This window comes from Cydia splendana, chromosome 10 (genome assembly GCF_910591565.1).
Source record: "Cydia splendana chromosome 10, ilCydSple1.2, whole genome shotgun sequence".
In the NCBI taxonomy this organism is placed as follows: Eukaryota; Metazoa; Arthropoda; class Insecta; order Lepidoptera; family Tortricidae; genus Cydia; species Cydia splendana.
Window position 1 is genome coordinate 22218815 of NC_085969.1, and position 16762 is coordinate 22235576.

Consider the following 16762-nt stretch of genomic DNA (forward strand, 5'->3'; position numbering starts at 1 on the left):
TTATATCGTTGTTATCACAATGGATATAAAGTTCGTTGGCTATTACTGAAGTTAATACTTTATACATGGTCGGTAAGCAAGCAATTGGTCTCCAGTTCTTAGGATCTGCCGTGTTACCATCTTTCGGTATTAATATGACGCGTCCAGTAGTAAACCACTCTTCTATTGGTTCTGTACCATTTATGATTTTAGTGTATAACTTTGCTATATGTTCGTGTGTGCTTGTGAAATATTTTAGGTAATAATTTTGAATCTTATCAGGTCCAGGTGCTTTCCAGTTCTGCAATTTTCTTATTGCCGTCTTTACTTGACCTACGCTAATATTATATTATATTATATTATATTAGAATTTTTTCTTTTCTCGACTTTGAAAGTCGGTATTTATATTATATTATATTATATTATATTATATTATATTATATTATATTATATTATATTATATTATATTATATTATATTATATTATATTATATTATATTATATTATATTATATTATATTATATTATATTATATTATATTATATTATATTATATTATATTATATTATATTATATTATATTATATTATATTATATTATATTATATTATATTATATTATATTATATTATATTATATTATATTATATTATATTATATTATATTATATTATATTATATTATATTATATTATATCATATTATATTAGAATTTTTTCTTTTCTCGACTTTGAAAGTCGGTATTTTATCGATGTCCCGCCCTGAGACACTCAGGGAAGAGGAGCATCGGTTTCCCCAATATATATTGTATTTCCTAGTACTTTAGATAAAATAGTAGTTGTATGGATGGCTGCTTGCTTTTGTAAAATGTGTATGTTTATTTGTGCATCTAATTTGTCTATATATCTGTGTATGTTTTTGGCTACAATACCGGTGGCTCCTATTACTATCGGGATAACTGTGGCAGGCATTCTCCATAATCTAGTTACTTCTGTTCTTAGTAGGTGATATTTACTTAGTTTTTCAACCTCTTTTGGCCCTATGTTGTAGTCTGATGGAACAGTAATGTCTATTAAGTATATGTGCTTTTGTATTTTATCTATGTATATAATATCTGGTCTATTGTGGGCTACTGTTACGTCTGTTTGAACCGGCATCTCCCACATTAGTTTTGCAGTATCGTTTTCTATTACCTGTGGTTGATTATATTATATTATATTATATTATATTATATTATATTATATTATATTATATTATATTATATTATATTATATTATATTATATTATATTATATTATATTATATTATATTATATTATATTATATTATATTATATTATATTATATTATATTATATTATATTATATTATATTATATTATATTATATTATATTATATTATATTATATTATATTATATTATATTATATTATATTATATTATATTATATTATATTATATTATATTATATTATATTATATTATATTATATTATATTATATTATATTATATTATATTATATTATATTATATTATATTATATTATATTATATTATATATATCGTTGTCTGAGTACCCACAACACAAGCCTTCTTGAGCTTACTGTGGGACTTAGTCAATCTGTGTAAGAATGTCCTATAATATGTATTTATTTACGAGTATTTACCTATTTATTTATTTATATAGGTAATTCAAAATGTTATTACAAACAGTGCCAAACCTCGTCACAATGATGTTAGTAGGTAAGTGTCAATTTTCATAGATAGTGCCATCATAGATTTTACCTGTCTTCAGTTTTGTTCAGTGACATTTGCCTTAAACCCATGCGGGATTGCGGGCGTCATCTGTAAAATACTACGACCGGCCAACCTCACTTTTACTGCAATCCATATTTGCCTTATTGTCGCTTGGTACTGTGATTCTATCTTGTCTTGTGAACATTTGACCAGTAGGTACCTACTTCAATTATGGCACTAATAGGCCTATTGAACAAATTAAAAAATTCAATAGTTCCGCAACTACTGTAGAATGGAAGAGAAGATAAACTAAAACACCTTTTATGTATACAAATAATTGAGGGCCTCACCGGTCCGAAACGTAGCCGAGGATGGGCAGCGACACCAGCATGCCGATGTTGTGGATGGTGCCCACCAGCGTCCGCTTCCACTCTTGACAGGCCAGGTTGAACTGTAACCGAATAGACACTTTGTTAATTATCGATTTGCTTTAAGAAATATGGTTTCAACCATCTTCCCATATTGTTGGCCTGTTGTTCTGTGGTTCAAGGATTTTCAGATAACTATGTTTTGTATGAAAATCCTAATAAACTAGGTAATAAATAACTATAGTACCTAACTAAGGAAACATTTAAGATGCTTCATGGGTTGCAATTGCGGTTTGCAGTGCGCATTTCACACAAAAATACGAATCTTGACATTAATAGCAGATCCTCGACGAAATCCTTGACCTTTATTATGTCCACCCAAGTATTAAACAAATTTGCCAACTTACTGCGTAATGATATCATCAAGAACATTAAATAACCTCGCATAAAATCATCCTCCAAAACATGATTCCCTTAACGATCAGCTTTTTGTCACCAAAGCCATTGTTATTATGATTGCACGCCTGACTGACGATATCGGATGCGTTTGGAGGTGAAGGTCGAGCACTGAATTTAATGTGCTTTATGCAAACGATTCAGGGTTCAAGATTGCTTGATTTATATCGTGATTGTGGATGGTTTTTTGAATGAGTAAATTGCAGGGTCATCACTCCCACTCATCGTGCGGAGTCGAAGCGCATTTTACTGGTTTTGAGGAATTCAAAGCTATACAAAATACTAGTGCCAATTTAATTCAAATGCCTTCTCTTCCTTTTGTGGAGTGCAGTCAATAAGATCTCGATACGGACAAAACGCCAAAATCATGAAGGTATTTATTAGAGTTGGACCAAGCTAACTTTGCACGACATTTGCAATGACAAAGTGTGGGTAAAGTCATGTTTATAATGACACTCCCTCACTTTATTCTATTCAAGTTACCTTAGGCGCACTCTATCATTATCACCATATTAGAAAAAACAAGTTCAGTGCTCTCCATCCTTAATTTACGGGATTGCGATAAAGCGAGAGATATGGCTAGCAAGTCTAGATGCAACTATTTACTATCAAGTCTTGCAACTGATAATCTACTCAGGCGGTGACTTGCGTGCGCACCCGTGCGTGAATGTGCGCGTGCGATCCGCGCAGATCGCTATCGCCTTATAATTATAATATGATAATACCCACGTAGCATTCATTACCCACTCATTTCATTAAGACAGTGTCAAGGTCGCCTTCCTACTCGACTGAGATCTTGCTTAATCGCTACGTGTACTATGATTACCTACCTATTTTATATTTACTGCAATAAATTACCAAATAAAATGCCTGATTTACGAATTTCTTAATTCGACACAAAAAGCTCAATAGTCCTTTGGGACTGAATCGTAATTATTTATTACGTAAAAAAAGCTAAAAAGGGTCAAAGGTTTTTGTAAAAATATTTCACGCTTGCTATCGCTTACCCTGCTGTCCTCAGCAACCAAAGATAAATGCTAAGATGAAAGATGCAAGTTATCGTCATATGCTAATTATAATGCACACATATCATTACTCATTTCATCAGGACAGTGTCAAGGCTTCGGCATTTAGGTATAGTCACCTGCAATAATATATTAATTTACACAACGAAGGCCGCAAGAATATCTGACACGATCTTATTTGTAGAGCCATAAGAGCGTGTCACATATTTTTGCGGCCTTCAAAGAGTAACATATTATTGCAGGTGACTGTACATAGATAAATCTTGCTAACCTTTAAATGCAGGCAGTAGGTAAGTACCTATACGCTGTTATTTGTGAAGTCTTCTTATAAGACTTGGCACACCTGAAGGAAAACCTGCTTTCGCCTACTATTTAAATATTGTAATTGTTGCTAAGGTACTTTAGTAAGTTTATAGCTACATTATCTATTTATTGGTACGTAACACTTATTGATAAGATATATTTGTCTTCGTTTTTGTCTTCCATCAATTTGGCAGGCTTAAGAACTCTTAAACAATAACGCATTGAAGTTGCATTAAGATTAGATAACTAGTGTACTGCGACGAGATACCTAAAGAGGTCAATTTCAAATGCATAGGTATTCTTGTCTACGCCTAACAAAGATATCTGTTATGTGTCCAGCATATTTGATACGTGTGTTTTACCACGTACCTACCTACAAGGAACACAGATGACACAAGCAAACTCTAAGAAGTCTCTTAGAGCCCTGTAATGCCATTTATGTCCACAGGGCTATCTTGTGCTCCTTTTAGATAAACTCCTAGAAATGTTTTCCCAATACACGCTTTGTACTTATTCCAGCAACTATGTGCTATTAATATAAGTATACTTTCTCTATCACTTAACTATAACTTCAAAGGCAGCCAAAAGCCACGGTAAACTTTAGTTTAGAAATCAAATCTACTTCTTAGACATGAAATGCACGATACTGAACTGACACAGGCACGTTCATGACATAACATCTCAAAGATCCTAATCTAGCGGTTCCGTCGACACCACATGAATGCCATTATCCATGGCCACAAAAAAAACTACAAAGCCTTCAATTCAAGTTGCCATTATCGAGTTTTTGCACCAATTACTTGTGACAATAAGGACAGTGATACCACTGTACACAGTTCTGACCATTCGTTAGCCTTAATTCAAAGACATTAAGGTCTACAGGTAGCGAAGTGTGATGCTGTTAGTTTCATAGATGCTCCAGATCTGATCTGTTCTGACCAGATATAAATCTTATTACCATGTAATTGGAGGGGAGGAGGGTGGGTAGCGAGGAACAGTGTTGAATGAACTTACCTCAGTGACAATGGTATTAGCGGACAAGTACAGCCACTGATTATAAGCAACTATATCCTTACTGAAGACGATGTTAGCAGGGGATGGTGGGATCGAGAGGAACAGCGCTGAATGAACTTACCTCAGTGACGATGGTATTAGCGGAAGCGTACAGCCACTGGTCGCAGGTTACTACATCTTCACTAAATGCGCTGTTCGCCTCGCAGGGGAGGGTGGGGTCGAGCGGGACCCGGCGGGAACATCGGTGCGCTCGGCCGTGCTCGGGCAGTGCTGCCGCCGTCCAGGCTGCGCTGAAGTCGGTGCTGTTGGGGGCTTCGCACTCGGGGACCACGCATCTGGAAAAATGATATTGTTATAACTTATGACACAAAATTCACTAGTAGTTGATAAGGTGCTTGTGATACCAATAGAGTCGAAAGCAACCAAAGCTCCAATAGGAGGTATTACTGCAATGTTATGCCTCCAGAGTGCAGCACTAGCGCCAATAGTAAACCATAGAGTAACTTATTAAGTAGGTATACATATTGTGCCTTAAACTGTTTTTTGGCAAGTTTTCACAGACAATAAAATATGACATTGATGCATCAAGGCGGTTTGTTAACAAGGGCCTACCGGGAGACGCGAAAATCGAAATGTAGATACCTATCTACCTCTTTATCGTTCGAATATGCAAGAGTGATAGAGAGGTTAGATAACGAAATTTCGATTTTCTTGTTTCGCGGTAGATCCCCAGATTATGATGGATTGTGGTAGTGGCGCCCCCTACGCAGAGTTTCGCGTAATACTCCCTATTCCAAAATACATCTTTACATTAGATGAGGATCGGTTGTTCCGGTGATACTTAAGATTTAATTTTTTCCTAATATAAGTGTGTACTTAAAAGTAATAGAGCCCCTTACCATATAAGGGCCTATGTCCAGCAGTGGACGTCCTCTGACTGATAATTATGATGCTGATGATGATGATGACCATATAACAAAAAAATATTCAAAAAAATATCGTGTTGTTTACCGTTTTTAACAAAGATTTTTGAACACGTAAGTCGATAATTACCTACTCTTGGCTTCTTTTTATCGGCATATTAATTCTTATTTGTTATTGTATTGCGTCGTCTATTATTATTTAATTGATAGAAACCGGACTAAATAGCAAAATATAACAATTAGCAACACGAAATCGAAATATTATGTTCAGCTTGTAAACGTAAAACACGCACTGGTATTTCCACTTACAAAACGTTATTATTAGCAAACAATTTAATAAATCAATAATTTTATACATAATGCTCGTATAGGTACGTTAACTATTTTTCTGATTATCAAAACATCTAAAGGTCCTTCATCTTAATTATAGGCTCTCCTAACGAATGTATTCTTCAAGTGAATAAATATAAGATTTATTGTAATAAAAAGGGTTCATAAATAAATAAGATGAATGACATTAATTAAAAAATGTGTTTAATACTCGCAGGTGGATGCGGATGACGTTGTTAATTTCTATTGCATTCTGATTTAAAGGGATATGTTCGTTTATTATACTTAGTTTGAATTGCGGCACTTCCAATCTCACTATACCTACTCTCTACATTGCGTCTACACCAGGATTCTTCCCACTCAGATTTTTTTATTATTTTTGATCGTATCAAAAGTTATCTACATACATATATCCATTTTATTAAGTTTGCGTGATGTAGTGTAAACACCGAAACACGAGACTTTCATTTAGGGAGGAAACTCGATGATTTTTTTTGTCAGCTATTGGTTAATAGGTCACCTACTCAAAAGAGTCAAAAGCTGTTTGAAACAGGTTTTTCAAAAACGTTCAGGTACTAGCAAAATCATAATTCAATAATTCAAAAATTCGCTAATTGCTTTTTCCTACAACACCATTAAACATTATAATATGTACTTTAAACCTAACCTTGTTTAAAATATGAAACTATCTCGGAGATCCACTCAAACTGTGTAGGTAAAATTATCGATTTTCGTTTTCTCAATGCAACGACTGACTGAATAATCCGGTTCACGGGCAAACCCGGTTGCATTGTCAATGGAGGAAGACAGATTCAGTAAAGATTATAATGAAGACACTTAATCAAAAACATTTTTGAAAGCTTATAATAGGGTATTTTCCTACTAGTCAAATTAGTTACTTTTTTAGCGCTGTCAAAACGATTTGCTAATATGGAATTTATATGAAACATTATATCGTGACGTCACGGTCAACTCACATACTTTTTATATTTCTATCCGATTTATTAAATAGAACTTGTGTTTAAAAATAACTCCTATCTGTGTTTTTCTAATAATTATCTGGTGCTTTATTTAATGCATGGTGTAAAATAATTTATTTAAAATACAGTATAATACCCTATTGTTTTTTTCCTATATCATTTTATATATCAGGTCGTTGGGGGCATTTCAGGCCGTTGATTTTTACTAAATTTTTTTTTACTTTTAATTAACACTTACGGATATTCTGTTAGGATATTATTGTATCTTCTAAACTAAGAAGCGGCTCATAAAATACATCTATGCTCCAAATTTTATTAGCTGAACGGACGGGACCGGCGCACAGACGGACATAACGAAACTATTATGAGTTCCATTTTTGCTACCTTGGCTACCAAACCCTAAAATATAGACTGCTATTTTCCTCCTCTCGATATATTGCCCCTATGCCCCAACAAGCGGACACCGGCCGAGCCTGATCTAAGCGATTCGGACAGTGAATTGAGGAAAACAGTAGAACTCCGCAATTCCTGGTAATATTGCAGAAAAAAAATGCCAACTAACTTCGCATTACCTTAGAAAACAATAAAATGTATGTATCGATTTGGTCATTCTAGCATCATCATCATTGCTCTATTCACACTTTCTTCCGGACCATTCTGTTAGGCTGGTGGCACTAAATAGTCAGTTAAGTCCAAAATTAAGAGCTTGCACAAATTAATTCTAGTTTTGAAGAGAGAGAGTTGAAATAAAAGAAAGTTCCAAACTCAAAAGCCGAAAAATTGTCCTGGATCTTACCTACGAGATGAAGTGTGTTTGCATAATTTATAGGTACATCCTTTTAACTCACGGAGACTTGCAATATTTTATCCTCAACAAACACTAAGAGCAAAAACGTGAGGAAATCCTCGTGTAAGCAACTCAACTACGAGTAAGTAGTTATTTATCCCGTCATGCGGGTTTAGATTTAGATGCCGTTTGGCTGTGATATTTGCTTATTGATTGACGCTTGTTCTTGTCTTCATAGTGTAAATACACATCGACAATTATAATCTTACTTAAAAGGTAAAGTCCCTGGACACCGGAAGACGGTAAACCTTAAGGATTTCCCAAACGTGCTGGACGTGCATTTTCCGTAGGACGAGGATGTACGAGTCAAGTGCCGGTGTCTGTGGCTGACCTCACAGACCAACCCCGGGTGTTCTGTGGCTGACCTCACAGACCAACCCCGGGTGTTCTGTGGCTGACCTCACAGACCAACCCCGGGTGTTCTGTGGCTGACCTCACAGACCAACCCCGGGTGTTCTGTGGCTGACCTCACAGACCAACCCCGGGTGTTCTGTGGCTGACCTCACAGACCAACCCCGGGTGTTCTGTGGCTGACCTCACAGACCAACCCCGGGTGTTCTGTGGCTGACCTCACAGACCAACCCCGGGTGTTCTGTGGCTGACCTCACAGACCAACCCCGGGTGTTCTGTGGCTGACCTCACAGACCAACCCCGGGTGTTCTGTGGCTGACCTCACAGACCAACCCCGGGTGTTCTGTGGCTGACCTCACAGACCAACCCCGGGTGTTCTGTGGCTGACCTCACAGACCAACCCCGGGTGTTCTGTGGCTGACCTCACAGACCAACCCCGGGTGTTCTGTGGCTGACCTCACAGACCAACCCCGGGTGTTCTGTGGCTGACCTCACAGACCAACCCCGGGTGTTCTGTGGCTGACCTCACAGACCAACCCCGGGTGTTCTGTGGCTGACCTCACAGACCAACCCCGGGTGTTCTGTGGCTGACCTCACAGACCAACCCCGGGTGTTCTGTGGCTGACCTCACAGACCAACCCCGGGTGTTCTGTGGCTGACCTCACAGACCAACCCCGGGTGTTCTGTGGCTGACCTCACAGACCAACCCCGGGTGTTCTGTGGCTGACCTCACAGACCAACCCCGGGTGTTCTGTGGCTGACCTCACAGACCAACCCCGGGTGTTCTGTGGCTGACCTCACAGACCAACCCCGGGTGTTCTGTGGCTGACCTCACAGACCAACCCCGGGTGTTCTGTGGCTGACCTCACAGACCAACCCCGGGTGTTCTGTGGCTGACCTCACAGACCAACCCCGGGTGTTCTGTGGCTGACCTCACAGACCAACCCCGGGTGTTCTGTGGCTGACCTCACAGACCAACCCCGGGTGTTCTGTGGCTGACCTCACAGACCAACCCCGGGTGTTCTGTGGCTGACCTCACAGACCAACCCCGGGTGTTCTGTGGCTGACCTCACAGACCAACCCCGGGTGTTCTGTGGCTGACCTCACAGACCAACCCCGGGTGTTCTGTGGCTGACCTCACAGACCAACCCCGGGTGTTCTGTGGCTGACCTCACAGACCAACCCCGGGTGTTCTGTGGCTGACCTCACAGACCAACCCCGGGTGTTCTGTGGCTGACCTCACAGACCAACCCCGGGTGTTCTGTGGCTGACCTCACAGACCAACCCCGGGTGTTCTGTGGCTGACCTCACAGACCAACCCCGGGTGTTCTGTGGCTGACCTCACAGACCAACCCCGGGTGTTCTGTGGCTGACCTCACAGACCAACCCCGGGTGTTCTGTGGCTGACCTCACAGACCAACCCCGGGTGTTCTGTGGCTGACCTCACAGACCAACCCCGGGTGTTCTGTGGCTGACCTCACAGACCAACCCCGGGTGTTCTGTGGCTGACCTCACAGACCAACCCCGGGTGTTCTGTGGCTGACCTCACAGACCAACCCCGGGTGTTCTGTGGCTGACCTCACAGACCAACCCCGGGTGTTCTGTGGCTGACCTCACAGACCAACCCCGGGTGTTCTGTGGCTGACCTCACAGACCAACCCCGGGTGTTCTGTGGCTGACCTACACGATTCCAAATACGATTTATACTTCCGATGAGGTACAGTCAGCATCAATAGTAGCGGATGAACCAACGAGCCAAAAGCTTCTGCCATCCTTTTCCAAATAAAACAAAAGTATCTCTATCAATCTAATCTTTCTACATATATATACAGACAGATATTTCGTTTTGACAGGCACAATTATTCCTAAAGTCAAATTTTGATTCAATCCTCATAAAAATGCAAGGTATCCTGCGAAGCAGTAGTCTGTCTGCACTATTGCAACAAAAAGACCTGCACAATTAAACGCTTCATGTACGCCAAGATAACAGAATAACCATTAATAATTCCCCGCTAACTGCCCACTTGAATGGCTAACCGTCCGTTTCCGGCGTCTCGTGCTGAATACATTATACCGATGGACGCAAAGCGCAGCAATGCTAAGGATACCGCAAAAAGTATGGAGCAATTAATTTTAAATTCTAAATGAAGTTTAATGTAAGTATGCGAGACATATAACGACACTTAATAAGGAAGAACCCGAAGGATTTATTGGGTATTTATTGCAAACCGTTATTTTACAAAACATTGTGTATCAGTGCGCAACGCATTTTGGTTGCAATTATCTAAAAGACATTGTACCTCGCTTTAAGTGATGGTTGCTATACGAGTAAAATATTAACAGCTCAGTTTTAGTTGAAGATAGGTAACAATCTATAAATAGGAGAGCTGCTGGCAGGTACCTACACATTGTACACATTCACTTCAATATCGACAACCCCCATTTATCCAAGGCACTGTATCTAGGTAATTAAAGTAGTAGCCATGACGTCAAATGCCTAATTGACCCTTTTATCTCTACTTAGCTCAAGTATTATTAAGAGCACAAACACAAATAGACGACATATCATAAAACGATAATCACGATCTCTTTGTTAAGTTTACAATAGAATAAACGTGTGATATTTAATGATCCGAAGAAATCACAGGTCCACGTCCTTTTGTTAAGTATATTTACTTTAGGTACATAGTAAACAAAAGAGGATAAAAATATTCCATTGCAGAGCTGTATGAAAATATTGTGCTATATTGTTTATTAGTTTAACTTGCTGTTTACTGAAGGAGAGACAATATCGCACAAGTTGTTGGCTCAAGGTTTATGTAATTTTGTTTTGTTTATATAAATACTGCCTAAGCACATAATGTATGTTTTTTGTTGTTTATTTACATAAAATTGATTCGTAGAATTAGTTCTTACAGTTGATTGATTACCTACTTCTAAAAGCATTTTGACAGGCACTACAAGTCAAAAAATACCATCTAATAAGGAGTTAGGTTGCCAAGTATTACTTTAGAATACTTTAGATGAACGCTGCTATAGTGATTCAAATGTTGTTTCATATACGAAAAGCACCCTAAATAGGTACCCTAGCTAGGTGGCAACCTCCCCACATCAACTGTTTATTTTGCCAAGTCAGTGAGGTTGACCGTCGTCCGTAGACTTGACTTTCTTTGTAGCACGTGACGGGTGGGAAAGTCCAACTTGTGACGTAACAGCTCTCTCGGGTCCATACTCCGGGGTTTTGGGTGCGGAAATGTTTTACACTAGCCAAAACATAGCTAACGACTGTAAAAACAGAAACAAATTTCTAAGCTCGTTTAGGGCTTACTGTTACCTATTTTTTAAAGTATAGTTTGAGTTTGCCACGTTTGCCAGACTATAAAAGTTTTTACAGTAGGTACATTTATGGTGCTACTTTAGACACTTTCCACGCCTATGACAGAAATTTATTACTGTAAAACGTTGTGCGAATAGGAAATTCGCAACTCGTTACGAATTTTTCTGACTTTCCGCACTTGTATCGTAAATAACTATTAATAGGTACCCTCGTAACAATGTTTTCTTGTCTGAAATGGTTCCGTTTCCTAAAGCACAGTCTGAACCGCGTACATAGCAATTTTAAAAATACCTTCAAATGATGTTCAAACTCGTAATTTTCACGCATGACTACATAGAATAGGTAGGTACCTTAGTAACTCGCAACGTCCTTTACCGTCCTATAACACACCTAGGTACCTATATATACCTAGCCATTCGCTTTTTTTAATAAGTACCTATAAAATTGAAAACCCCATCCTCCATTTCATACATATAATTTAAGTTGCTATTTATGTATGATATGATATGAATATAAAATAAATTTACTAAATTAAATTTCAAAACAAAACCTTAATAATAACCCAGTTTAATATTATATGCAAGATATCAGTAACGCAGGCTTCGTCAGGTGGCTACAAATGCAAATCAGCAACACGCTCCGTCCCAAACAAACTAATAGTGATGATATCCGTCCGTAACAGGCTATGTCGTCGTGATATGATTTATTTTATTACTGTTACCGGGGTTTTGAACGTGCCCTAACTGACAGCGTATGTCATCGGCCCACTCTGTCAAGATGGATTCCCGCGAAAAGGACGGTAGCGTCGGTCTATGCATTGTCGTACACTCAGTCCAAAAATAAATTGTTTACTCAAGACTTGGTGCGTTTCCCTGTTATTAGTTCAGAAGTGGGATATTATATATTCATGCTCACAAAATATTTCGATCAAATGAGTTGATTCTCGTACGAAATCGTAGTGTTGGAAGTAGCTTTAGTAGCATCATTACGCACAAAATCAGACAAATGAGAAAAAGTACGTAAGTACAGTATTATCGTCTGCCGGTAAGTACATGAACGACGCGAGTCAGTGCAGTAAGACTCGATCACGATTACCAGCGTCAAATGAAGCATTACTAGTATTTATAAACTATTTGGCAATGGTTTTTGCCATTCCTGAATGCAGGTATTTTGAATTGCTAAACCGACTGAACGTTTTGTGTGAGTAAAATGTATTACACACTTACGCATAACCTAACGCGTAAAATTATATGGGAGTTTGTTCTTTAATGTTTGGGCATTAACTCCTGTAAATAAATGTGCATTGTAAGTATATCATTTGGTATGGTATTGATGATCTTGGTGTGTTATTTGTATGGAACTCATACTTTATTATTACATAAATGCATGCAGAACATGCATTGTTATTATGATACCACACTAGGCTTAGTGTGGCTGTGGGGTGCTTGTGTTTAATTTGCAGAACAGAAATGATCACTCCAACTCCAAGGAATATAGGTATTTGATGATGCAACAAATCTGAAGTTAATATGGAACAAGATATAGTCAGTTTGCTACGGCAGGCATATATGAAACAAAGTGAACATCTCTAACACCGATATACCTTTGGATGCAATAAACAATATGACGAGATCCCTTTCCAGTATGATGTTGGCCTACAATACAGCAAAGTGGTTTGTTTATGATAGCAAAACAGGTAATAAAATCTGCGAAGTGTGCTATTGTATTCTTTGAGATTATGCACATAGTCTAGTTTGTGCCGTTGAGAAAGTATATAAGTGATCAAAATTATATTACATGACATTTATTTCAAGTCATAAAACCAGTCTTGACGGCTTGAAACTTGAAATTCTTGAATGAATTTTAATGTTCAATGAGGTAATATAAGTGCAATATTGCTAAAGCTGACCGGGCCTCACCGGGGTAATATCAGCTGAGTATCAATTTATTCTTAACAACGGGGTATGTAAAGTTGTGGAGATGAGTTTTTTTTTTTTTTTTTTTTTTTCTTTATTGTACACAACACAGGTTTACATAATTTAATTTAATACAGTATGTGAAGTATGGTGATGTTCAGCGCGGTACAGGTGTAAGAAACCGTCGTGGGCGAATGGTCAGATGGCCGCGATCGGTTAGCGGGGTTTTGAACGTGCCCTAACTGACAGCGTATGTCATCGGCCCACTCTGTCAAGATGGATTCCCGCGAAAAGGACGGTAGCGTTGTCGGTCTATGCATTGTCGTACATTCAGTCCAAGAATAAATCGTTTACTCAATACTCAAGACTTGGTGCGTTTCCCTGTTATTATTACTTATTTATATCACAATACCTATACAATTTCACTTAAAATTAGGTACACATGGTAAATTCTCAGGTATTCGTTCTACTGAAATTCTCCTTATTCAAACTCTAAATCTTGATTACAAAAAGACAAGTGCCGACTTCTTGTGCCGACACATAAGTACAGGTCCGGACCGCGCAAGGCTTTTGGCGGTCGGAGCCCGGGAAGCCGGTTACTGGCTACATGCCCATCCTTCGCCCAATACTGGTACTTTCTTGGATCCGGCCTCCCTTAGACTGGCGACTGGTTTGCGACTCGGGGTTACGGTGTGTACGCCACACATATGCTCTTGTGGCACGGACGTGTCGGACGTGGACCGACTGGGACACCACGGATTATCTTGTCAAAAAAGTGCAGGCCGTTTTTCGAGACATGATGGCAAGAGGCCCGATGGGGTGTCCTTAGTTCCTTGGAGCTTGGGACGGATGTTGGTGTGGGATGCTACCTGCGTAGACACACTGGCACCGTCCCACCTCCAACGGACTACTGTAAAAGCGGGCGGAGCGGCGGAAAGCGCCGAAATTCTAAAACGTAACAAATATAAGAGCCTCGGTAGAGAGTACCATTTAGTACCATTTGGAGTTGAAACTCTAGGTCCATGGGGTCCCAGCGCGCATAAGTTGTTCGCAGAAATCGCGAAGCGTCTGGTTGACGTAACTGGTGACCGAAGAGCTGGCGGCTACCTCGCACAACGTATCAGCATTGCGATACAGCGAGGAAATGCCGCCAGCATCCTTGGTACAATGCCTCAAGGGCCTATTTTAGATTTAAGCTAGTTATTAATTTCGTTTAGTAGTACCACTGTATATATATTGTATGTAAATAAATGATTTTAGTATTTGAAGCAATGTTAACATTAATGGGAATCGAGCAAAGCTCGGGTCGCGGCCAAAGTAACCTTTGCAAACGCATAACACATTTTTTTTTTATATCCGAGAGCCACGGAAATCACATCGAAATGAGGGAATTACGTAAGTACCTATACTGACGGAAACGGAAGTAATTAGTAAAGTTCGAACTTTCTGTGCGCTGAATTCTAAAGAGCTGATAGCAACAGATTAAAAAATACTAACACGGATGAACTGGACACCTGTAGGCAGACCAAAGAAATTCTATCAAGATTGAATTACAGGCTCACCAAAAATATGACTGAGGACATCTAGACACCAACTAGACTAGGTACGAAAAATAGTAGGACTAATTACAGGACACCACACTAAACAGATATCTCTTTAATATGGGTAAAACGGATAGCCCCATGTGCAAAGCAAGCATGGAAACAGAGGGAACAACAAAAGACATTCTTCTGGATCTGCATAAATATTTGGTCGTCAGGCCGTGTAGTCACCAACGCCGTACCCCCCGCTAATACCATAACCCAAAGATAGTTTCTCTGCGGGCGCTGCTACATGCGTGAACTCGTGCTTTCTTGTATGACCTACCTGTAGGCATCAAAAGCAAGGAACACGTTCAATGTTCAGCGTCATGAGGAAGTAATTGAGGAGGAGGATTGCCTACCTGTGCCTGTGAGGTTTTACGTATAGTAGGAGAGAAGAGTAATTTATTGGGAACCATAGAAATCAAAAGAGGACGAATTTATCAAAAACATCGTTGAAGGGGAGAATTGAAGCAAAGAGAAAGAAGGGGAGACAATAACACATACATGGAAATCGCTCCACCGTCAAGAGTTTAACTCTTAAATTAATGATAATGACCTGTAAGGCACATCGGCAGCGAGGAACACGTAGTTCATGGCGTAGTGAGCAGCCGTGTAGCTGACCAGCGCCATCAGGAAGTAGTTGAGGAGGTGGAACCGCCGGAACTGCCCCAGCTCTACCATCAGGGCGTCGCAGTCCACTCCTGGTGCCTTCTCCGCCATTATTGGAACTAATAATAACTTCTTTTGAGGTCTTGAAGTTGGTAACTTCTTTTCGTTGGTAACGTCTTGTAAGTTTTAAAGAAGTTTCACTTAACAAGGATTTATTTATTTATTTACAATTTTATTAGTTTTAATTTATTTACTTTATACTTAATTTTAATAATAGTTTATAAGTTTTGTTATTGAATAAATCTTTTGTCAAAGTTATATAATTTGAGATTTACAATATACAAAAGGATATATTATTAACTTAGACTATTGGTGGTTAGTGGCAAAGTTTTATAGCTGAGTGTCATTGATCACTTTTCTCATTTAATGTAGACGCGTTAACACTTTATTGAATAGTCTTGATAAGTTCGATAGACGTAGTCTGTTCGGGAAATGCCACAGTTCTTCACAAGTTGCTGGTCTTGACCGATGTTAGAATGTCGTTAATGGTTACTTGTATGGAAGTAAGGTCTAGCTCGAGGTATCCAAGTAGTCTAATACGTAAGCACGATGTACAAAGATTTATATCCGAATAAAGTATTTCTTTCCGTCTGGATTAAATAGCATTAATTTGATGTGAGATTAGTTTAGTTTTTGTAGATAAAATCACGGCTCTAAACTAGTTTCAAAAGTATTTTTCGCAAGTATTTTCTTACTGGATGTGCTTTCGGAGTTTAGAAGTTATAAATACTTTAAAATAAAATTAGATCATAAATATTTTCATACTGAAAGAGCACTGGTTTTAATAAAATTATACTTATATTCTCTTAACGTAAGGATTATTGCGTTTTATTGTACTCGATAAGTACTTAGGTTACAATTAGCGACTCTTCAAAATTTCAACGGATGCGCGAATAATGGTTACTTTTTAGGCAGTGTACAAGATTTTCGCGCAGTTTTTCGTGTCGATTTTCGCGCAGATGA

The 16762-nt window shown here is 38.7% G+C and overlaps 1 protein-coding gene across 2 annotated transcripts in view; it reads right to left on the minus strand.

Moving 5' to 3' along the window:
• Positions 1-16762, minus strand: part of LOC134794443 (organic cation/carnitine transporter 2-like) — a 33807-nt gene that overhangs the window by 5896 nt on the left and 11149 nt on the right. The window contains exons 3-5 of one of the 2 annotated variants that reach the window (XM_063766257.1): positions 15687-15841; positions 4985-5198; positions 2048-2148 (exon numbers count right to left, since the gene is read on the minus strand). In XM_063766257.1, coding sequence (XP_063622327.1) covers positions 2048-2148; positions 4985-5198; positions 15687-15841 — 470 coding nt within the window. The remainder of the gene's footprint in view (positions 1-2047; positions 2149-4984; positions 5199-15686; positions 15842-16762) is intronic. The other variant, XM_063766256.1, reaches the window with a different exon arrangement.